The sequence below is a fragment of the Elgaria multicarinata genome, chromosome 7 (genome assembly GCF_023053635.1).
Source record: "Elgaria multicarinata webbii isolate HBS135686 ecotype San Diego chromosome 7, rElgMul1.1.pri, whole genome shotgun sequence".
Lineage (NCBI taxonomy): Eukaryota > Metazoa > Chordata > Lepidosauria > Squamata > Anguidae > Elgaria > Elgaria multicarinata.
Window position 1 is genome coordinate 5,222,457 of NC_086177.1, and position 23,631 is coordinate 5,246,087.

General features: G+C 43.4%; 1 protein-coding gene across 2 annotated transcripts; it reads left to right on the forward strand.

The window, feature by feature from the left end:
* The first annotated feature begins 906 nt into the window (after positions 1-906).
* ECSCR (endothelial cell surface expressed chemotaxis and apoptosis regulator) lies at positions 907-22,608 on the forward strand. 2 transcript variants are annotated; one of them, XM_063129706.1, is made up of 6 exons: positions 907-1,075; positions 8,646-8,759; positions 13,272-13,370; positions 19,430-19,466; positions 21,204-21,290; positions 22,322-22,608. In XM_063129706.1, the coding sequence occupies exons 1-6, from the start codon at positions 1,018-1,020 to the stop codon at positions 22,347-22,349; spliced, it is 423 nt and encodes a 140-aa protein (XP_062985776.1). In that variant the 5' UTR covers positions 907-1,017; the 3' UTR covers positions 22,350-22,608. The 2 variants fall into 2 exon arrangements, with proteins under 2 accessions (XP_062985776.1, XP_062985777.1); XM_063129707.1 differs by having other exon boundaries at positions 21,204-21,280.
* The last annotated feature ends 1,023 nt before the right edge of the window (positions 22,609-23,631 follow it).

The following is a 23,631-nucleotide window of genomic DNA, read 5'->3' on the forward strand; positions in this document are numbered from 1 at the left end:
GTATGCCTGTGTGTACCGATGAGCTTCGGGGCGCACTCCAGACACAAGCAAGTGATTTCGGAACGACGTGTGGATCCCCTCATGCTTCAACCTTGGGAGGGGGAATCAGAGCTCCAATCCCCTTCTCCCTCGAAGCCAGCATGGGAATAAGTATGCCAGCTGCTCTCCAAGGTCAAGAATGCAACCTTGGAAAGGAGGAGAAGGGAGCGTTCCAGTGGGCAGAGAGGGGAGGACACTGTAGATGCCAGAATACAAGTTATCCTGTGCCTCCTTCAGCCTCCTTCCCTCCCCCTCCAAAATACCCCACCTAGATGGGCAAAAATGCCCAGCTAGTGAAAAATGCAGAGCAGGATGATGAGAAGGAGAACATCACCTGTGCTGCTCCTCTCGCCTTGCACTGGATGCTCTGGCTTATGATCATTGAGGATGCAACCCATAAGATTGCACCCTAAGGTGCTTTAAAAAGAAGACAGAATTGAAGGCATTCTGTTGGGTAACACTTCCTAAAACATTGTTATGTCCGTTCTATACACATACACACGCTGTGAACCAGTGAAGGGCTGTGAGGACTGGACAAGAAGAATGTGGTTGCCCAAAGCAAGCACCGTGGATAAAATTATTATGCTTCAAGAGCTCCTGACTTCTAATTTAGCACACAGGTTATTAATCCCACCTTCAAAGCAGGATTAGCGCTAAAAGTTTCTGTATTGTGTTACTATTTTCATTCTCCACAGATTTCTCATAAGTAAAGTATAGACTTTCCTGACAACAACAGTGCTGAAATTGCTTTTATATTTGGTAAATTCTGTCTCACATCCTTGGAAACTGTAATGGGCAGTAGAAGAATTCCACAGCGTCCGTCCCCTTGTTGATCCAGCCTGTTTCCTTCCATTATTCCACAGGAAGCCCCTGGACAATCAGCGCATGCAGGCAAACTTCTCTTCTCCTGTTGTTGTTTTTTCTGATCACGGAATGAACGGAGCTGTAGGGCACTAAGGAGTGGCAAGTGGAGGCACCATGGAATCTTTAAAATTGCTGGTGCTTTTGTGGATATGGAACTGTGTTCTTCTGCAAGGTAAGGGACTTCGTTGCCCCATCCTAGGCATGCCTGCTTAGAAGTGAGTCCTCCCGTTCAGTGGGGATTACTCTCTAGTAAGTGTGTTGAGGGTCTCAGCTTTAATCATGTTCAGCTGGCAGTCAAATACACGGTCTGCATGCCTCAGTTGCAGTCCTTGGCATTTAGAGGTAGAGGTCTTCTGGACTGGGCAAGACTTCTGACTGCCTGGGACTCTGAGGAGCTGTTTCCAGTCAGGGGATACAATGTGGGCCTAGATGCACCTACGTGCTGACTCAAAATAAATGCATCAAGAGATAAACTAAAGCAGTTCTCAGTATGCAAATTGGTCTCTTTCCACTTCACTGTCTGAAAGAGAACAAATCTGTCTAGAAAAAGCTGCAGTCCCCAAACCTCCTGCTGTTGTATTGTGCTATAAATAGATTTTGGCACTTGGGGATTACAGACTGACTACTATTTACTACTATACACAAATGATATGATACGATAATAAACTTTTGCAGAGTGGTTGTTTCACCAATTGGAAGATGGCATTTCACGCAGGTTTAATGATTACTAGAAGAAAACCTGAGGGAGCTGCTAAATAAAACAAATACTGAATAAATATAAGATATCGAACACAAAAGGCTTTTCAAATCATGTTTGTAACTATAGATTATTATCAGTAAATATGAATTATATTATCATTATACAAATTCATTTTTGTAACATAAGTAATGCTTCTTTTCTGACATAATCAGGATGTATGAATGTACATATTTTCCAAAACTTAGAAACCACTCTATACATAAAAAGCAATGAACAGTAAAAAATAAAAAAAATAATTAAAAAAAATCATTCAATCAAAATTTAAAAGGATACAAATATTTAAAATAAAGTTTTATGAATAAAATAATGACTAGACATTCAGTAAAAAAAACTTGTTTGAATAAAAATGTCTTTAGCAGACACTGAAAACAAAGCAATGTTGATGCCTGCTGGACATCGTTATTGAGGGCTAAAATACAGTTGGAGAACAGATTCTGATGTGTACAACCTTTATAAAGAATTGTCCTTGAAATCTAAATCATGTTTTAGCTCATAGCATGTCTTCTGGAAGTACCACTTTCTCTTTCACATGTGTGCTTACACGTTCTTACTTGACATCTAAAGTGAGTTTTGGAAGGCTCCCAAAGGATAGGAATTAAAATGTGATATGCAGGATTACCAACAACAATACCATGCAGTAGTCAGAGAACAATGACAGGTCTGGGGAGACATTGCAGGACTAGTAATCTGCACCCCCAGGATCTGTCTCTGATGCTGCCATGGCCTGGCAGGCAAATCCACACACAGTCTTCAGGGCGCCTGGAGTGCGGCTGCAGTGCGCCCCGAAATCGATGCTGTAGACAGTACCTTAACCGTTCCAAGAAGAGGCGGAGCAGGAGGAGGAGGCGGCCCCGCATCGCCCCTCGCGGGGACGGGGTGAAGAGTTGCCGGGCCTGGCGGCTTCGCCAGGGAATCGGCTGCGTCCTTGGCGCCGCCCACCTGCCCGCCGGTCTCCTGTTGCCGGCGAAAGAGCCACCCGGGCCCACCCGGGTCGGAGAACTCATCGGAAGAAGCCGCCGCTGGTTTCTTCCGCAGAGCTCTCCGACCCGGGTGGCTCTTTCGCCGGCAACAGGAGGCCGGCGGGCAGGTGGGACGCAGCCAATTCCCCAGCGAAGCCGCCGGGCCCAGCAACTCTTCACCCCGTCCCCGCAAGGGGCGATGCGGGGCCGCCTCCGCCTCCTCCTCCGCCTCTTCTTGGAACGGTTAAGGTACTGTCTACAGCATCGATTTCGGGGCGCACTGCAGCCGCACTCCAGGCGCCCCGAAGACTGTGTGTGGATTCCCTCGAAGCCGCAGAAACCAGTTTGGCTGGTTAAGGAGAGACCCATGAGAAGCATGAGGACCCCAGCAGCAGCCACTTCCAGGAAGCCGAGTTCTCCCCCTCAACAGGGAGCAATGAGTTGTGGGGGCAAGCACGTCAGCAGCAACGCAAGAACAGCTGGTAAAGAGTGGCTGCACAGTCCCAGCAGAAGCATCTCTTTCCCAAGACAGGACTGCTGAGCCAATCAGCGTGATGATGAGTTGGGGCCAAAGAGGCGGACCCTGCAGCAGAGTGAGGTCTCTCCTTTGTTCTGCCTCCAGCTCAACCTGAGGCTCCCAAAGGCAGACCTTTCGTGCGGCTCCAGGATTGCAGATGCTGCCTTCCCCACCCACTCACTCCTGGTAGGAAGATGTCTTGCAGGGGCAGAAGTAGTCGCCAATTAATGGGGCTGGGAAGGAATTTTACCTTCCCAGGGTTGCACTCTCCCTAAAGGATCGGGTCTGTAGTTTGGGGGTGCTCGTGGATCCAGAACTGTCACTTGAGGCACAGGTGAACTCAGTGGCAAAGAGCACCTTTTATCAGCTTAGGTTGATATACCAACTACGCCCTTATCTGGACAGAGATAGCCTAGCTACAGTTATCCATGCTCTGATAACCTCTCGTTTGGATTACTGCAATGCGTTATACATGGGGCTGCCTTTGAAAACGGTCCGGAAGCTTCAGCTGGTACAAAACAGGGCAGCCCGTTTACTAACAGGGACTGGCCGGTGAGATCACATCACGCCAGTCCTTTTACAACTTCGTTGGCAGCCAGTCCAGGTCCGGGCCCGATTCAAAGTGCTGGTATTGACATTTAAAGCCCTAAACGGTTTGGGGCCAGGTTATTTGAAGCAACGCCTCCTCCCATATGTACCTGCCCGGACCTTAAGATCATCTACAGGGGCCCTTCTCCGTGAGCCCCTGCCAAAGGAAGTGAGGCAGGTGGCTACTAGGAGGAGGGCTTTCTCCGCTGTGGCACCCCGGCTGTGGAATGAGCTCCCCAGAGAGGTCCGCCTGGCGCCTACACTGTACTCCTTTTGTCGCCAGCTGAAGACCTTTTTATTCTCCTAGTATTTTAACACTTAATTTTAACTTAAATTTAAATCTTACTGTTTTAAGTCTGTATTTTAATCTTATATCAATTTTGCTGCGTGGTTTTATCCTGGTTGTGCTTTTTATACTGTATTTTGTATTTGTGCTTTTCACCTGTTGGTTGTTTTATTATGGTTTTAATTTTTGTGAACTGCCCAGAGAGCTTCAGCTATTGGGCGGTATAAAAATGTAATAAATAAATAAATACAGTAAATACCTGCACAAAGACTTGGCGGGTTTTTTGCCTTCCCCCATTGCAAGATTAATTCTATTGTAAATAAGTTATCTGGACTATCAGTAAATCCTTTGTGAATGCTTCATTTTATAACACTTGTCACAACTTACATTAGCTTGATAGGCATTGGACTGGATCCACTGGGGAGAAGAATGGCATTGGGTCCCCTGCTCCCCCATGGAGAGGATTCCCATAAGGGATCTTGGGGAAAAGGTGCCAAGACAAGACCCGCATGGAGACTGCAAGCTGACCACAGAGAGTTTTGTGGTACCTTACACACTCATATTTATGATGAGATATGTTACATGAACTAGAGTCATAGAATCATAGAATCATAGAATAGCAGAGTTGGAAGGGGCCTACAAGGCCATCGAGTTCAACCCCCTGCTCAATGCAGGAATCCACCCTAAAGCATCCCTGACAGATGGTTGTCCAGCTGCCTCTTGAATGCCTCTAGTGTGGGAGAGCCCACAACCTCCCTAGGTAGCTGATTCCACTGTCGCACTGCTCTAACAGTCAGGAAGTTTTTCCTGATGTCCAGCCGGAATCTGGCTTCCTTTAACTTGAGCCCATTATTCCGTGTCCTGCACTCTGGGAGAATCGAGAAGAGATCCTGGCCCTCCTCTGTGTGACAACCATTTCATCAGATTTATAAAGAATTATTTTAAGCTGACAGGTATATAGAAACGTGTGGATAAACAAAATAAATTTCTCAGGTCAGAGGAGAATGAAATGCAAAACAAAAATAAAAATCCCTGTGGCCTTACCGTTAAGGACCCAGTTCATAGGTAATGGTGGCAAATCATGGGTTTCCCCCCAACAGAGCAATAGCAGCTTTGGGTGGGGCAGTTTTCTATCAGGAAAATAGTGAAAGGATAAAAGTTTTGTTAAGGTGTAAGAAGTCAAAGAGAAATGTTGTTGAGTTGGGCTGGGATATTTAAAACGTTTTGCTATTATGTGCAAAGGAGTGGGCCATTTGGAGACAAAATAAAATCAGATTTCACAATCATTACTTTAGATACCATACAATTTAGGGAAATGAACACTTCCCTATAAAAATACCCTATTTCTTCGATTCTAAGACGCACTTTTCCCCCCATATAAACATTTCTAAAAATGGGGTGCGTCTTAGAATTGTGAGTGTGTCTTAGGGTTTTTTTTGTTTCTGTTGGTGGTACTGAAATTAGTGTGCGTCTTACAATCGATGGCGTCTTACAATCGAAGAAATATGGTATATCCTAACAGATTTACTATTTTTCACTGGTTTTGCACTGAGCCACAGCTGCATCAAAAATTCTGGCATTGAACTAGGAGGTCAGAAATGTAGCAAGGGAAGAAGGCAACAACAGCCAACGGAATGAGTCTAAAAAATGAAAACATCAGAATGTATTTCTTAATTTAAAACTTCCCTCTCTGTGGCTTAAGGCAGTTTAACATGCATACTAACATGCATAATAATTAAAGCATACTAATTGATTGCAGCAGTGAAGACCCCCAACCCAGAGGGCTTTCTAAAGAGGTGCATTTTGGAAAGCTGGGTTGAATACACTGGTGACAATATAAGCGGTGATATTTTTGTTGTTTATTCGTTCAGTCGTTTCCGACTCTTCGTGACTTCATGGACCAGCCCAAGCCAGAGCTTTCTGTTGGCCGTCGCCACCCTTAGCTCCCCCAAGGTCAAGTCTGTCACCTCCAGAATATCATCCATCCATCTTGCCCTTGGTCGGCCCCTCTTCCTTTTGCCTTCCACTTTCCCTAGCATCAGCCTTCTCCAGGGTATCCTGTCTTCTCATTATGTGGCCAAAGTACTTCAGTTTTGCCTTTAATACCATTCCCTCAAGTGAGCAGTCTGGCTTTATTTCCTGGAGTATGGACTGGTTTGATCTTCTTGCAGTCCAAGGCACTCTCAGAATTTTCCTCCAACACCACAGTTCAAAAGCATCTATCTTCCTTCGCTCAGCTTTCCTTATGGTCCAGCTCTCGCAGCCATAGGTTACTACAGGGAATACCATTGCTTTAACTATGCGGACCTTTGTTGTCAGTGTGGTGTCTCTGCTCTTAACTATTTTATCGAGATTTGTCATTGCTCTCCTCCCAAGAAGTAAACGTCTTCTGATTTCCTGGCTGCAGTCAGCGTCTGCAGTAATCTTTGCACCCAGAAATACAAAGTCTGTCACTGCCTCCATGTTTTCTCCCTCTATTTGCCAGTTATCAATCAAGCTGGTTGCCATAATTTTGGTTTTTTTGAGGTTTAACTGCAACCCAGCTTTTGCACATTATCCAGCGGATATTGGCAATTTGGTCTCTAGTTCCTCTGCCTTTTCTAAACCCAGCTTGTACATTTGGCAATTCTCGCTCCATGAATTGCTGGAGTCTACCTTGCAGGATCTTGAGCATTACCTTGCTGGCATGTGAAATAAGTGCCACTGTCCGATAGTTGGAACATTCTTTAGTGTTTCTCTTTTTTGGTATGGGGATATAAATTGATTTTTTCCAGTCTGATGGCCATTCTTGTGTTTTCCAAATTTGCTGGCATATGGCATGCATCACCTTGACAGCATCATCTTGCAATATTTTAAACAGTTCAGCTGGGATACCATCGTCTCCTGCTGCCTTGTTATTAGCAATGCTTCTTAAGGGCCATTCAACCTCACTCTTCAGGATGTCTGGCTCTAACTCACTGACCACACCGTCTGAGCTATCCCCGATATTATTATCCTTCCTATACAGACCTTCCGTATATTCTTGCCACCTTTTCTTGATCTCTTCTGTTTCTGTTAGGTCCTTGCCATCTTTGTTTTTGATCATACCCATTTTTGCCTGGAATTTACCTCCGATGTTTCTAATTTTCTGGAAGAGGTCTCTTGTCCTTCCTATTCTATTGTCTTCTTCCACTTCCGCACATTGCTTGTTTAAAAATAATTCCTTATCTCTTCTGGCTAACCTCTGGAATTTTGCATTTAATTGGGCATATCTCCCCCTATCGCTGTTGCCTTTTGCTTTCCTTCTTTCTTGGGCTACTTCCAGTGTCTCAGCAGACAGCCATCTTGCCTTCTTGGATTTCTTTTTCTTTGGGACAGTTTTTGTTGCCACCTCTTGGACAATGTTGCGAACTTCTGTCCACAGTTCTTCCGGGACCCTATCTACTAAATCTAGTCCCTTAAATCTATTCTTCACTTCCACTGCATATTAATTAGGAATATTAGTGAGCTCATATCTAACTGATCTGTGGGTCTTCCCTATTCTCTTTAGTTTGATTTTAAATCGTGCAATAAGAAGTTCATGTTGTTTTTTACAACCATACTTTTGGATATATTTATTTTGATTTTAAGTAGGAATTTTTAATAAATAACACTTTTAATATAATGATGTCTTTGTATTTACAGGTTTTAACACTTCAATAGTGCTTTACTGATATTTGTGTTGTATGTATTGTGAATATATATATATATAGATTGTAAGCCTATGCGGCAGAGTCTTGCTATTTACTGTTTTACTCTGTACAGCACCATGTACATTGATGGTGCTATATAAATAAATAAATAAATAATAATAATAATAATAATAATAATAATAATAATAATTATACAAGAGTGTATGTTTACTATTACACCGAAGAAGACCATTGGACGAAATATCAGTTTTTAAATGTTATACTATTGAGTTTTTAGTGGCCCAATATATATTGGTATTTGTTTTCATTGATTAAATAATTTTACATTGTTTCATCATCATTGTTATCTAATTGCTACTATCACTGCTTATATGTCACCAATATACCCAACCCAGGCCACAGCTAGACCTAAGGTTTATCCTGGGATCCTCCCTGCCTGAGCACTGGATCCCCTGTGTGTCACCTAGATGAACAGGTTTGACCCCTGGACGATCCAGGGAGAAACCTTAGGTCTAGCTATGGCCCTAGTTGTTCTGTTTCACTGCTGTATTTTAAGGGGTTGGGAGACATTTCCAGTTTTTATAGTTTGCATTTTAGAAACCTGGCAGAATATCATGAGAATAGCTTGTACCCTGCGCCTCCTCCTTTGCCCTTCCCATTGCTACTGACAGCCATGCTTGTTTATGCTGTGGGTTCCATGTCCAGAAGCTGAGGCGAGGGAGAACAGTGAGCAGAAGTGAAGCTGGTGAGAAAAAGCACATGGCAAGTTGGGTTCTCGCACTCAGGCCAGCCACCCACAGTACCAAAACTCCCAGCTGTGCTGCTGCCTGTGTAGACAGGCCCAGTCTCTACCCTGCCTCATGAGCAAGGTGATGTAGGCCCTTACATTTCCCCCCTCTATAACTGGTGTATAGCTATTCTCCTCTACTTCTCTACTCCCTCCTCTTCCTAATTTACACAGGCATATCTCAAGTGGTGACTCCCACAAAAGGTTTCCAGGACGCAAGGCCAGATGTCCTCACCACCCCTTCCCCTGCAGAAGACAAATCAGCGGCACTAACAGTGGCAGCATTGGGTGAGTAGGAGCATCAGGAGGTGACATCACAGTCTGGAGAAGAAAGGAGTGACACAGATGATTTAGTCTTATTGGCATGGAGTTGTTGTTTTTTAAAAACTTTTTATACTTGTTAGACACTTTATAACAAGTTCTCTGGGCATCGTCAAAAAATTGATGAAAATATAATAATACTATAGTAAATAAAAATCCAACCAGAAATCTTAAAAATTGAATTTGGCAACAAGAAAACCAAATACACAATGTCAGCGCAGTAAAACACAAAAATACCACAATACAATACAATTTGCAATCGGGAACACTGCACAGAGCACTCACTCATCAACACACAAATACTGCCATGCCATACCATAAGGATCACAGTGGAGGCTGGTGACTTCGATTTTGGTGGGGCCATGATTCCATTCTGGGTTTCAGCCAGAACCAGAACAAACAAAGGAAGGGAAATGTACATATACCTTGATGCACAATGTACAGAAAAAGTCACAGGTATAACAATATTACTGCAATTTAAAAATCACTAATACAATCAACTATATATGTAGAGCACAAATTTTATTCAAACTGAGGATGTGATCCCCAAATATTTAAAAGATAATAATAATAATAATAATAATAATAGACAATTGTGTTCAGTACAAAATAATGTATGACAAATTTTCAGAGCCCAACACTGGCTACGTAAGAATGAAAAAAGTCAATATATGATTGATAAGCTGAAAATAATGGAATAGTGGTTCAAATCACTCCTTGCTGAATGCTCATGGAAGTAAGAGGGGAAAGAATTTTTGGCACGATGATCTCTAAATGAGGCCAAACGCATTCCGCCCCCTTTGGCCTTCCTCAGTGGCTTAATCAAAACAAAGAATAATTCTTCTAAAATAATGTATATTATTACACATATATAAAATTATAATGCTCACTAGTACATAAAAAAATTTCTCATCAGAATAGAGCCAGTTGCTGCTTGTATAATTCTTAATATGCAGCACACCTACCCAATTTTTATTGGTGTATCAAATAACAACAGTGCTCTGTAAGAAATAGTACATAGAGCAACAATGCCCTCATTTTAAGGTTCTGAACAGAACTATTTTTTGAAAAAAGAAATATTTAGAGCAAAGTTCTAACCACTTACCACTGCTTGTTCCACACTCAGTAAATCAAAGTCTGTGACTAGGGGGCTGTCTAAATGCTCTGAAAGTCCCAGGGTGAGTACTCAATGGTGCGGCGTTGATTATACGATGCAGCTGCAATCGTGCACCCACCCCGGGGCTTTCCACCAAAGCTTCAGAGAAAAAAAGGCGGGGATTTACCCCAACTTTTTTCTCTGGCGAGAGGCAAGGATGCGCAAGAGGACATCAAGACAGCCCTTAGCCTTGCTCCAAAGTCACAGCTGACGTGTGGCCCAGCGGTGCTTGGTGAAGGACAACCTGCAATTGGTGGCCTTCCACCAGGAAGGGGGTGGAGGCAGCTCCTCTTCCTGGATGGCCTCCCAGAAACCCTGCGCTCCCTCCTCAATGCTGGAATTACCAGCACCACCCTGACAGATAGAAGCTGCGGGGGTTTCTGAGGGACAAGGTGCCAACCTGGTACCATGAAGACACCCCCTAGGTGTTCTGGCAAGTGGAGTTTGTGATATATCAAGCCTCACTGCATTGCACACCTGATTAAGATGTTAATCAGGATCTAAACTGGTATTATTCGTGGTGCTCTATATTCTGAAAAAAAATACATTCAACTTTTGATCTCAACAATATTCAATCCAACCATGGCGAGAAATGTATTTTACTGAACAAACAAACAATCAATATCCTCATTCAGTCCTTGAGGTATGATGGTATTAAGTTCATAAATCCATCTATCCTCATCCTTTCCAAGTTGCATAAGTAGTTGTTTCCTTGCACCTAGTAGCTTTTCAATGCAACTAAATTTTTATGCATAGGGTGACCCTATGAAAAGGAGGTCAGGGCTCCTGTATCTTTAACAGTTGCATAGAAAAGGGAATTTCAGCAGCTGTCATTTGTATATATGGAGAACGTGGTGAAATCCCCTCTTCATCACCACAGTTAAAGCTGCAGGTGCCCTGCCCTGTTTTAAATCTGGTCACTCTAGTATAGCTCCTGCATCTTTAACTGTGGTGATGAAGAGGGAATTTCACCAGGTTCTCCATATATACAAATGACAGCTGCTGAAATTCCCTTTTCTATGTAACTGTTAAAGATACAGGAGCCCTGTCCTCCTTTTCATAGGGTCACCCTATTTATGCATTTGCATCATATTGTTGTTCAGTGAAATGTTTCATCATTGGTGCATGCACCATTTCAGTTCTGATGCAGCTTTTGTGTTCCCCTATCCTGACTTTGATTTTCCTAGTAGTCACGCCAATATACAAAGGCGGGCTGCATGGACACTGCACAGCATAGATGACTCCTGATGTATTACTGTTGAAAAATTCTTTAAGGTGATACTTTATTATTTTTGGAGTTCTTAAAAGATTAAACCAACACAGTTGTTGTAGATACTGCAGTGTAGGACAATTTGAATTATCCTACATTGATATTATCTATAGTTGTATTATTATTGTTATTATTAATATTTATTACATTTATATACCGCCCCACAGCCGAAGCTCTCTGGGCAGTTCACAAAAGTTAAAACAGTAAACATTAAAAAGTATACAAAATTTAAAACCATCAGAAACATAAAAACAACAATATAAAAACAACAGTATCCATTTAAAAAACAACAGTTCTGGGGTCCGTTAGAAAACAAACTTAGCATTGTTAAATGCTGTTAAATGCCTGGGAGGAGAGAAAAGTCTTGACCTGGCGCTGAAAAGATAACAATGTTGGTGCCAGGCGAGCCTCGTTGGAGAAATCATTCCACAGTCAGGGGGCCACCACCGAAAAGGCCCTCTCCCTTGTTGCCATCCTCCGAGCTTCCCTCGGAGTAGGCACTCGGAGGAAGACCTTAGATCAGTGGTTCTCAACCTTCCTAATGCTGCGACCCTTTAATACAGTTCCTCATGTTGTGGTGACCCCCAACCATAAAATTATTTTCATTGCTACTTCATAACTGTAATTTTGCTACTGTTATGAATCATAATGTAAATATCTGATATGCAGGATGTATTTTCATTGTTACAAATTGAACATAATTAAAGCATAGTGATTAATCACAAAAATTACAAATAAATGAAATTTTGTCTTGAAGCATGGTGTAGCATGGGTAACACTTTTAATAAAACAATAGTAAACTACATTGCTACATTTTGCGACAGTATGCGTAAAAAGCCAACGTCAGTACGAAGGTTGAGATTGCTTTTTTCTCACCAAATCAGAAATTCTCGGGGCAGTCTTAGGCGACCCCTGTGAAAGGGTCGTTCGACCCCCAAAGGGGTCGCGACCCACAGGTTGAGAACCGCTGCCTTAGATGCTGAGCACAGTGTACGGGTAGGTTCATGTCGGGAGAGGCGTTCCATCAGGTATTGCGGTCCCAAGCCATGTAGGGCTTTGTAGGTTAAAACCTGCACCTTGAATTGGGCTCGGAAATGTTTAGGCAGCCAATGCAAGTGGGCCAGAATCAATGTTAGCAATGTTAATGGTGAGTCCCACTTTTGTATGGAATAAGATGTCTTTCAAATTGGATGCCCATTTGTATGCAAACATAGGAGTATTTTTGCATCTTGGGATGTTGTCTAATAGAGACCAATAGTTCGCCTCGATCCGGAGCTCCGCAAGAAAGGTAAGTGGGGTTTACCGGGCCCTGCCGCTGTCGCTGTTGCCCATGCAGCAACAGCGGCAGGGCCCGGTAAAACCCCCCCCTCCTCTCCCTTACCTGCGTCCATCTGTGGTCACTCGGCTTCTTCAATTGAGCCCGCGGCTCAACCAGGAAGTCTGGGCCGCACTTGCGGCCCAGACTTCCTGGTTGAGCCGCGGGCTCAATTGAAGAAGCCGAGGGACCGCGGACGGACGAGGTAAGGCTCCCCTCCCCCTTGGTCTCTGCAGGTAAGGGAGAGGAGGGAGGAGGGCCTTACCTGGCCCCACTCCCCTCCACTGCGGAGCTCCGATTTGGAGCAGGAGCTCCGCGGCGAAGAGGAGCAGACTATGGGCGGAGCGGCGCGGAGCGGGCCGATCCAGAAAATCAGGCCACGAAAATCATGGCCTCGGCCTTCACTTCCGCCTTCAACCGGGGCCTCAATTGAAGCCCGCGATGGACGCAGGTAAGCGTCCCTCCTTCCTGCTCCCTTACCTGGTGCCGGCGCCGCCACCGCCGCATGGATGGCGACACCGGCAGCGCCAGATGAGTCCCCCTCCCCCCCCACTTACCTGTAGGCGAAACTCCGGATTGAGGCGATCCTCTTCACCTCGATCCGCAGCCCCCCTGACTCTTGCTCCTGCTCACCAAATCAGCGGAGCACATCCCTAATTGTCACAGATTCCAACAAGACGTTGAATGGAAGTCTAGTAATGGCTGTGATTATGGTTGTTCCTTTCCCCCATTACACAGGTGTTATCATCTTCATAGCAATTCTGGTGGTTATTGTGATCATCCTGGTCAGTGTGGTCAGCCTAAGATTCAGATGTCATCATTGCAAAGATGTAGAAGGTATTTAACGATGCTTTCCTTTGTAGTAATAACATTGAATGGGTTGTAGTAATGCCAGATTGTCAGTTTCATTTTATTGACCACCTTGCAGTTGTCCACAATAGCCCTAGTTCTCTGTTCCCCTTTCTTGAGTTTGATTCTGAGTCCTTTATTGCCTGTTTAGGGGAGTTTAATATGCATTGTGATTCTGCTGCTTATCCAGTGCCTTCCAATTTGCTATCCTTCTTGCTTCCTTCATTCTTATTGGCCAATACAATTTCACAGCTCATGCTGGAGGCCGTATTCTTAGTTTTCTCAGGCCATGGCAAACCACCCCGCTACGAAGTCTGCCAAGAAAACATCAGCAAAACCAGGCGTCCCTCTGGGAGTCAGCAATGACTCAAGGGCTTGCACGAGAGGTTCCTTTCCTTTTTGCTTCTCTAATACACCCTTTCTCCTGTCTCCCACCATGTTTCTCTTTCATATTACATTCCTTACTTTCCTCCCCTCCTGTTTCCAGATATTTTGCAATTTATGGTCTCTTAAACTTGCTAGGGTTTTTATTCCTTTATTCACTTTTTAAACCTTTTTCGCTTTTCAGTCTCTTGACAAATTATTCTCTATTCTTGTCACTGCACACTCTTCTTTCTTAGGCCACAGCTAGACCGAAGGTTTATCTCTGGATCGTCCAGGGGTCAAACCTGTTCATCTAGGTCACACACAGGGGATCCAGTGCTCAGGCAGGGGTGAACCCTTGATGATCCCAGGATAAACCTTAGGTCTAGCTGTGGCCTTAGAGTATCCTTAATTCTTTGGACTCACTACCTTCACTACCTCGGCATCTTTGCTTATACATCCACATGAGCAACGAAGGCATAAATTTGCTCTGAGGGTAACTATTTTAATTATAAGTTTATATTTGGATCTATATCGGTGCTTTGTTCTCCCTTGTTCAACACATTTGTTCTTTAATTTGCTGTCAACATTCATCACTTAAGCACCTCTTTCACATTCTTGAACCTCCCTTTTCTCTGTCTTTTTCTCCCAAAATGTTTGGATACTTTTTTCTTAATTAGTTTGTAGTTATCCACACTTTACTTGTTCCTTCTTCTCATTGTTCTGATATACCCTGTCCACCTCTTCGCTCTCTCTCCCATCTCAGCTTCTAATCTGGGTAGTATCTGATAGTGTCATTCCGCAAACCCAAATAGTGCTAGTGGAGCACCACCAAACCTTTCAGTTGTGTAAGTGGTTGCACATTACACTTTCACAACCCATTATTCAACCAGTTGCACAAGCATAAGGGGGAACTGCTTGCACAACAGGTTGCACACAAACATAACTTTAGTTGGGTTCTCCTCTTTCAAAGCTCCATCACACCAGCGTTATAGTCTGCTGTTGCGGTGAATTACATGCAAAGGACTCAGATGATGCTGACCATGTCCTGCTGTGATTGCGGTTGTCCCCCCACCCCTCTTAGTGACATATTTTGCCGCAAGGAAAGTCTGGTTCTTCTGGTAATGTGAAAGCACACCACTCAAATTTCAACGTGTATTTTCATCCATCGTTTTCAATCCAATGTTCTGTGGGCGTGTTTTCAAGGGGCTGTATTGCTGACGAAAGTGTGTTCAAGGGGTGGTATTGTTGATGAAAGAGAGGGGTGTGCCTTTTCTCTGGCAGGTGCTTTTAAATTCAAATTCAAATCCTTTCCTTCTGCTTCCTGCCTGCTGGGTTGAATGAAAAAATGGTCTATTGTACTTTTGATCCTCCACCTTTGCTTCATGACTTGCTTTGGTGAGGGGGGAGTAAGAGGGGGATGCTTTGGTAACATCATAGAGGGGGGCTGCATAGCTTTTCTCCCCCCCCTTTTCCCTCTCAAAGTACGTGACAAGGGGAACACAATGCAACCTCCAGTGGCGGGTGATAGGAGTTTTAGTTGATTAATCAATTAATCTATGGCTTAAATTTGCATGTGGGTTATAAGCAGTCCCTCTGGAGCAAGAAGAGGTCCCATTGAACTCTATGTTCTTACTCCTGAGTAGGCATTTTCACCTTAAAAGAAATGTGGATAAAGCACCCTCCTTGCCAGAAGTGCCCTCATTTTTTAAGATAAAGAGATCCAAATTGGCACAGTGATAGCTCTTAAGGAGGGCTTTCAGCATACCAAATTTGAATCAGATTGGGTCATCTCTTGATTTTATATGATTTTTAAAATTTCTTCCCTCAAACCCTTTGGAGCTTATAGTCTCACCAGTGCGAAGGATCGTAGGATCACTCTTCTATTCCTTTGATCGTGCGAAGCTGTGCATCTTCAAGTTCATAAGCTACAGATCTGCTTGTTCCCTTACTCAAAAGTAAATCCCATTGATTTCAACTGCCAACATCACATGCTGGCTTACCTTTGAGTAAACCCCATTGAACAGGGAGAGTCTTACTTCTGAGTAAACACATATAGAACTGATTTTTAATAGTGTGGTCACTTAGAAGCTTTCTTTTTAAAATCTTAAAACAGCAAACTGGAAAGAAGTACTCTGTAATCCCATGCTTACTTCTGAGGTCTTATTTCTGTTTACTCAGAAGTAAGTCTGAGAGCTTCAGCTATTGGACGGTATAAAAATGTAATAAATAAATAAATAAATAAATAAGTCTCTCTGTTCAATGGGGTTTACTCAAAGGTAAGATGCCTTCATCTGATTTTACTATGTTCATGCTCCAAAGCCTCCAGGCAGGGTGAGGGGAATGGGCATAGCCTAGGCAACAGGGAATAACAACGTAGAGAGGAAGGGCACAGTGTCCAACTACCAACAGCCAATGAACTATAGGAGGAGGTACAAAGGAGCTCAATGGGCAGAGGTGATGGCAAAAACAACAAGGTGAGAGTGAACCTCAGTGGGATAACAGCAATGCACTATGGACGTACAAGCACACAAGTCTAAGTTTACAAGCTTTCATACGCTATGGAAACGGAGTGGGATAATTCAAGGGAAAACCAGGACAAATGTGTAGGTGTGATGGAGCTTTCAGTCTCTCTGAACTCCATACTTAACTCTGTTGCCCCATTGCTCTTCTCTTCTTCACGGTTTGATCATTTCCCCCAGTCCTTCATTATCTCTGCTGGCTATCCAAGAAATTCTACATTCATTACAGTTTATTACTACTAACTTTAATATCTATTAATTCACTTAATCCTTAATACATGTTGTTATGTGCGCTTCTTCCAAATCCATAATTTCCACACTAATCATCAACCCTTTTTATTAGTGGTTCCTTACCTTCAGGTAGCCTTCCCCAAAATGGGGGCCCTCCAGATGTGTTGGACTATAACTCCCATGATCTCTACATATACAAGAGTAATTTATGGAAATGCTGTCTTCATTTAAAAATTCGAGAAAACAAATATTGAGATCCTGGTGGGATGAGAAAGATAAATGATCTGAAATATGGAGCATTGCCACTGTCTCACACAGACTATAAACCCAAGATCAGTTAATGCGGCCTAGTTATGTCCTAACAGCCTTTAACGGCCTTCCCTCAGAGAGGCTAAACCATGGTGGGTGAGTGTTTTTCATTGAGTCATAGTGTAAGGCCTACTTAGAGTAGTCCCGTTGACATAAATGAGGTTTAAGTTAGGCTAATAATGGATACAGCCCATTCTTTCAACATATGCTTATGGGTTAAGTAGGTGTATTGAAAATAAGTTGGTATTTAACTAGAATCATAGAATAGCAGAGTTGGAAGGGGCCTACAAGGCCGTCGAGTCCAACCCCCTGCTCAATGCAGGAATCCACCCTAAAGCATCCCTGACAGATGCTTGTCCATCAACAACTAGGGATGATTCAGTTAAATAACATGTGATCTTGAGTATAGGCTACCACGACAAACCTCCATTCAGAAAGAAATGTCCCATCCTTTCCTTCATTTTTGTATTTCTCCTCAACCCCCAACCTCCCCCCGCCCTGCCCCCTTATGGTCACAGTGAAGTGCAGAACTTGCCCAGTTGCCTAGTTTTGATTCCTGTGATTTGGGTGTGCTTGTGTGAAATAGTATACATTATATTAATAGCTATGGAGGATGCTCTAATGCAGCTGAATATGTGTTCCTATAAAACTCTCTGGAGTTCATCAGCCAAGGCTCAAAACACACACATGCCAAAAGCTGTCTCTTTAGCATCCAAAGCTCCCCAAGGTACATTGAAAATTGATTAGCTTCCTTCCTGAGGAAGTCTCTTTTGAGCAGTGACGTTTGTTTTTCTACACATTCTGTTCTCTTTCTCTGGATATATTCAGGTATTCATTTGTGTGGGATGTTATTTATTATCAGAACAGATAAAATGAATTATTTCTTCACACAGCGCATAGTTAAACTATGGAATTCACTACCGCAAGATGTGGTGATGGCCACCAATTGGGATGGCTTTAAAAGGGGGTTGGATAAACTCCTTGAGGAGAAGGCTCTCAATGGTTACTAGTCCTGATGGCCATGTGCTACCTCCAATATCACAGTAAGCCTATATACACCAGTTGCTGGGGAACATGGGTGGGAGGGTGCTGTGGCACTGTGTCTGTTTGCGAGTTCCTGGTTGGCAGCTGCTTGTGAACCGAGTGCTGGACTAGAAGAACCTTTGGTCTGATCCAGCAGGGCTCTTCTGATGTCCTTCTCCTCTCATAGTTTATACTACGGCTGCATAGAACATTTCCAGACGAACACTTTTGGCACAAAAGAGGAGCTTTAGGAAACTTGATTTCCCCCCCTGAAAGCACCCACCTATTCCCCCACCCCCCCGCACACACACACACAAAGCTGCCTACCTCTTTCACATTAGTTTGGATATTTGCCATATTTTGATGCCCCAAACAGCTGCTGTTGTGGCACCATTAAAAGAAAATAGGTCCTTTAACTCTATCAGCATGATAGTTTTCACAGCCACTCAGATTTGGCTTCATGACATCACCAAAGACAGACAAGACTAATTCAGTGTGAACACACTTAACATTGTTTTCCCTCAGTGGTATTGTCACATAGCCAAAACTGAGTGGCTATGCAGATTCACTGTTTCCTATAGGAAGAAAGGCTTGCTGTAAAATTGTGTCACAGCAGCCAATGATTGGGCTTACAAAGATAAGCTCACGGGGGCACCAGCACACCGCCACCTAAATGCCATATGCCTAGCCTCAAAGCCCCATCACATCTAGGTAGGAACGCGCAGCTCCCATGTCGCTTCTCCGTCGTCACTTCCAGAAAACAGGAAGTAACAAGGCCCATTCAGTCCGGCAGGAGAAAGCAGCAACTGGACTTTTTTCGGGGGGTGGGTGGGTTGCGGTGCAAGGAAGGCCGGAAAGGGCGGTAGACGGGCGAGAGGCAAACAGCGTCATGTGAGCAAACTCCGTGACTGCCCAGTAACGAGCGTATAGTAAAACGCTCGTCGGATGGAGCTTTGAGTGTATATGGGGAGAAAACACTTGCATATAAAGACGGGGTAAGTATTCAAAAGAGTGGCATTCCAAAATGTGAGCCCTCTACTTGAATAGAGTGACCTAAATTTAAGGAGGGCACCCACACACACACACCACACCACACCATACTGTCAAGCAAGCTGTTCCTTAACTTGGGGCTCACACCTCACCTCTGCAGCCCCCGTTGCACCAACCAGTGCTTTTGGAAGGTTCGTGGTGTCATCACATTTGGCATAACCTTTTGCACACCACTGAACGCTTTTACACAGCCATCAGCAAACCCACATTTACTACTCCACTTTGATATTGTTTATGGAGGAGCACTACATATTAGTTGAGTTGTGAAGTAGTTAAATGATTGTCTCATAAGGCGCTGAGAGGGTTTAACCTTAAAAGCTGCCTATAATATTTTAAAATAAATAAAAGTCAACATGTACAGAACATGTGTGTGTGTGTGTGTATCTATCTATCTATCTATCTATCTATCTATCTATCTATCTATGTATCTATCTGTCTATTCACCAGTTAGGACAAGATTAACAACATTATATTGACTTTATTTAGTATTTATTTTTACACATCTTCAACTTCTAATGTATAACTAATAGATTTTTTTATTCTTCACAGATAAACAGAAACTTCAACATCCAATGGTATCTTATAGGTAAATGTGTCTTTTTAAATTGCCTGCTTCTTAAAAATGACCTAGTATTATTTTTTTGTTCTGCTGTGAATTGGGATAAATTCCTAATTCTTCCCTCCTTTGCTTTTGAAAGGGGTCTTTTCTGTCTCTGTTTGATGCATTGTTCTAAACACAGATCTAAAGTGTTTACTGAGATTGGGTAACTTTTCTACTCATGTGGATATAAATTCTGCAGGAGGACCATCAAGGCTAATATATTCAAGTCAGCAGACAAAAGTCTCCCTTTCTGTCCATATCATCCAGCCATAGATACTGAAGATATTTTCCCACTGGTATTTTCCAGAAATGGAGGATCAAAAATTTATTTCTCCTTCTCCTTCTCCCCAGTAACCCTTGGGAGAGTCACAGATAAATCTGATGCCATTTCAGTATCTGGTAGAGTCTAATATGGTCTGCAGCCTCCTTCTGTTTTCCATCTTAAAGACTGTAACCAAATAAAGACTCCATGGCTTGAATATTAGCCATTTTTATCCCCCATTTATTTATTTATTTATTTATGCTTTGTTTAACATCTTGCCTGATGAAGGGTTTTCGAGAACGCAAAAGCTCGCACAGTATTTTGCAGCCCTTGAATTGGCCTAATAAAAAGTATTACCCTAATATCGATTTTGTGATTTTTCTTTTGGCCCACTTTGCTTCTTCTTTTTTTATTACTTCAAATGAAGGGGACTAACCCATCCCACTAACTTCTATACAGAAATTAGAGTTTTTAGAATCCCCCTTTTTTTTCTTATTCAGCTTCTTTCAGCCTTTTTCAGTTATTCATTTCCACGGTGAAATGACTAATTTGCCTCCTGTGGGTCCCCCCCCCCCAAGCTTTTCAGGAGGTGTTTTGTTTGTTTAGCAACTTTTTACACTCTAGGTTAGCCAAAAGCTTCTGATGAGTTTCGTTTTCCTCTAATAGGACTTTCCGTTTTAATCCCTGCAAAGGCAAGGGCCAATACAAAGTCATGTGCTTTGAAGATGGGAGGCGTGCGCGCTTCCCTGCTCTCTACCTCCCTCAGCTGTAGAATCTCAGCATGGCACTGAATTCATGGGGCACTCTGGTGGTCCTGTAAAGTCACATGCTTTTTTGAGAGAGTGAGCTAGGGGAGAGAGGGAAAAGGGGCTTGCACCCTGAAAGCAAGATGATCCATTACTGTCCTCCCTGACAGCACATATACAGTAGCACTGAGAGTGTTCCCAGCTATTTGATTAAGAACCCCATCACATCTAGGTCAAAATGCGCGGCTCTCGCACTTCTCTGTCGTCGCGCTGAAGTCGCTTCCTGAAAAGAGGAAGTAATTAGCCCCATTCAGTCCAGTAGGAGAGCAGCAACTGGACTTTTTGGGGGGGGGGGGGAGTTGCGGCGCAACAAAGACCAGAAGGGGCGGAAGACGTGCAAGAGGCAGATGACGCCATGTGAGCAATCTGTGAGTACCCGGTAAAGAGTGTGCAGTAAAACGCTCGTCAGATGGAACTTTAAGTAAAAGAAGTGACCCCAACACTAGTAAAGCACATATTAGATACACCCCTGGCTAGGCCCCAACATATTTCTTATTTTCAAGCCAAATCAATAAACTCCAGCTTTGGGTCCGGCTCGTGATTGATTCCTCCGCAACTGAGGTGTCCTTTTCCAAAGTGTCAGTAACCTGCAGGTAGAAACACATCTTATGAAACAGCCAAAGTAACGTGCTGTGCATTCTCTCTTTTTGGCAGCTGCTCTGAAGCCGATGCCACAGCTAGCAAGAAGAATGTCCTGCTGGTCTCCATGAAGGATTTAAACACAAGCAACAGTAAGGAAAGGTCTGCGGTGGGAGAGGGTGGACCAGTGACCTGGAGCTTTTTCTAACTTACTGGGAGGGGCCATTCCCCTTTAGGCTGACTAATCCAGAGACACAGCATTTATAAAGGCAAAAAGGCTGGCTTGCCTACTTTTCTCAGTGGGAAAATAGATCCATTACAGATGCAATATAAATTCTTCTGAAGTGTTTAGAGGCTATGATGCATTCATTTAGATCACTTTTAGTTTTATGGTCTGCTTAATCCATTAAGATGGCAGACTCAATGATTATAGGAAAGAGTTAAATCCTTCCTGAGATTTCTGTTCATATTGGATATACAATGGTGTTCCTGAAACCTAGTAACCGAATTTAATTCTGTTGTATTATTATTATTATTATTATTATTATTATTATTATTATTATTATTATTATTTATCATTCTTTAATATCCTTTACTAAGGGTGCAATTCCATGCATGTTTAGGCAAAAGCAAAGTTGCTGGCTGGGAAATGCTTTTCTCTGTCTAAACATGCATAGGTTTGCTCCCTAAGTGTTGTACACAGACTAAAACAAGAAAATCGCTACCTAGAGGATTACAACCTGAAGGTGTGAGGCAAAAAGAAAAAGGAATGGGGAGGAAAGAGGGAAACAAACTCAGGTACTAATTCTGAAGCATTACATATTTGTTTGCATCATGATCAGCTTGAATAGAACAATTCAGGGAGGAGGGAAGCCGAATGGCAGCTGTTCACTCAGCTGAGCCAATGGAACGAGCTGCCCTCACCCCATCTTGCCCCCCCCCCCCCGCTGCATCAAGGTGAATTGCAAAGTTAAGGAGAGTCTGTTCAGGCAAGTCCATTAACTTCCTATGTGGCCAGAGTTACTATTGTTGGCTATATATAGTTTTCTTATGAATTCTTCTATCCTTTAGATAATATTGATCCGCCTCGCCCCACTGGTCTAGTCACAGAAACCCCAAATTAAGAAGATTTCTTCATATTTTGTACCTAAATCACTGAAGTCTACTAATTTTGTCTTATTTATTTTTTCCAGTTGTTGGGAAGACAATGGTTGCGCATGAAGAATAAGAAAACATTACAACGTTGCAACTTCATTTTAGTCATGATGTGTGTTGTGTGTGTGTGTGGTGTGTGTGTTGATGAAATAATTCCTGTTTGTATCTGGGATATAAACATATGGATTTGCCTTCTCAATCAGCCCATTGGTCCATCCAGCCTAGTATTATTTATTCTGACTGACAGGGGTTCCCCATGGTCTAAAGCTCCAGAGACCCTCCCAGAACCCGTAACTGGAGAGTACGGGCCAGTTCACATGCCATGAGAAGTCATGCTGAGAATAAGGCCATAGCTAGACCTAAGGTTTATCCCAGGATTGTCCTGGAGTCAAACCTGTTCATCTAAGTGCCACACAGAGCATCCAGCGCTCAGGCAGGGATGAACCCGGGATGATCCTGGGATAAACCTTAGGTCTAGCTACGGCCTAAATCACTGTGGTTGGTTGTTGGCTCATCAACCCACGTTACTCCCGACAGACTGTTGGGCGCTCTGCGGCTTGCTGTGGCTTGTTTCCCCCTTAATGGTCCTAGCACATATCCCACCGGCCGTTGCGGACCTCAGCAGGACAAATTTCTATCCCTTCTGTGTGTGTTGAAATCCCACTAGTCAGTCTTGAAATGTCAAGTTTCATTGTCAGTTTCCTCCCCCGACTTCAACGCTTCCCTTCCCCCGAACTCCTAATGCAGCAGCTGATCAGAATGGAGCTATGTATGTGTGCACTTACCATGAAACAGTTTTTTTGTTTTGGGATAGGAAAAACAAACCAACCCATTTTCCGAGTAAGTACACATACTCCTGCAGTAAGTACAGCCGTCCACCCCAGTAATTCTGTCCTGTTCAGCTGCCATTTTCAGAGTTGGTGCCAAAGAGAGGGAGGAAAGTGACAAGGAAACTTGTCAGTTCAAGACATATATACTAAGATGACATTGACTAGTTGGAGTTTATTGGTCATTGTCCCCCAACAATCACGTTCCCTTTTCAGAGTAATTACTTAATGTTTCCTTTTGCGGTGCTTCAGAAGCGTGCAAATGAATCCTTCATAATTGCACAAGTGCACAGATTCACCTGTCAGCTATGTATAGTCTGCAGTAGTGCCATTGCCATGTAAATTTCCTTGTAGAATCATAGAATCATAGAATAGCAGAGTTGGAAGGGGCCTACAAGGCCATTGAGTCCAACCCCCTGCTCAATGCAGGAATCCACCTTAAAGCATCCCTGACAGATGCTTGTCCAGCTGCCTCTTGAAGGTCTCTAGTGTGGGAGAGCCCACCACCTCCCTAGGTAACT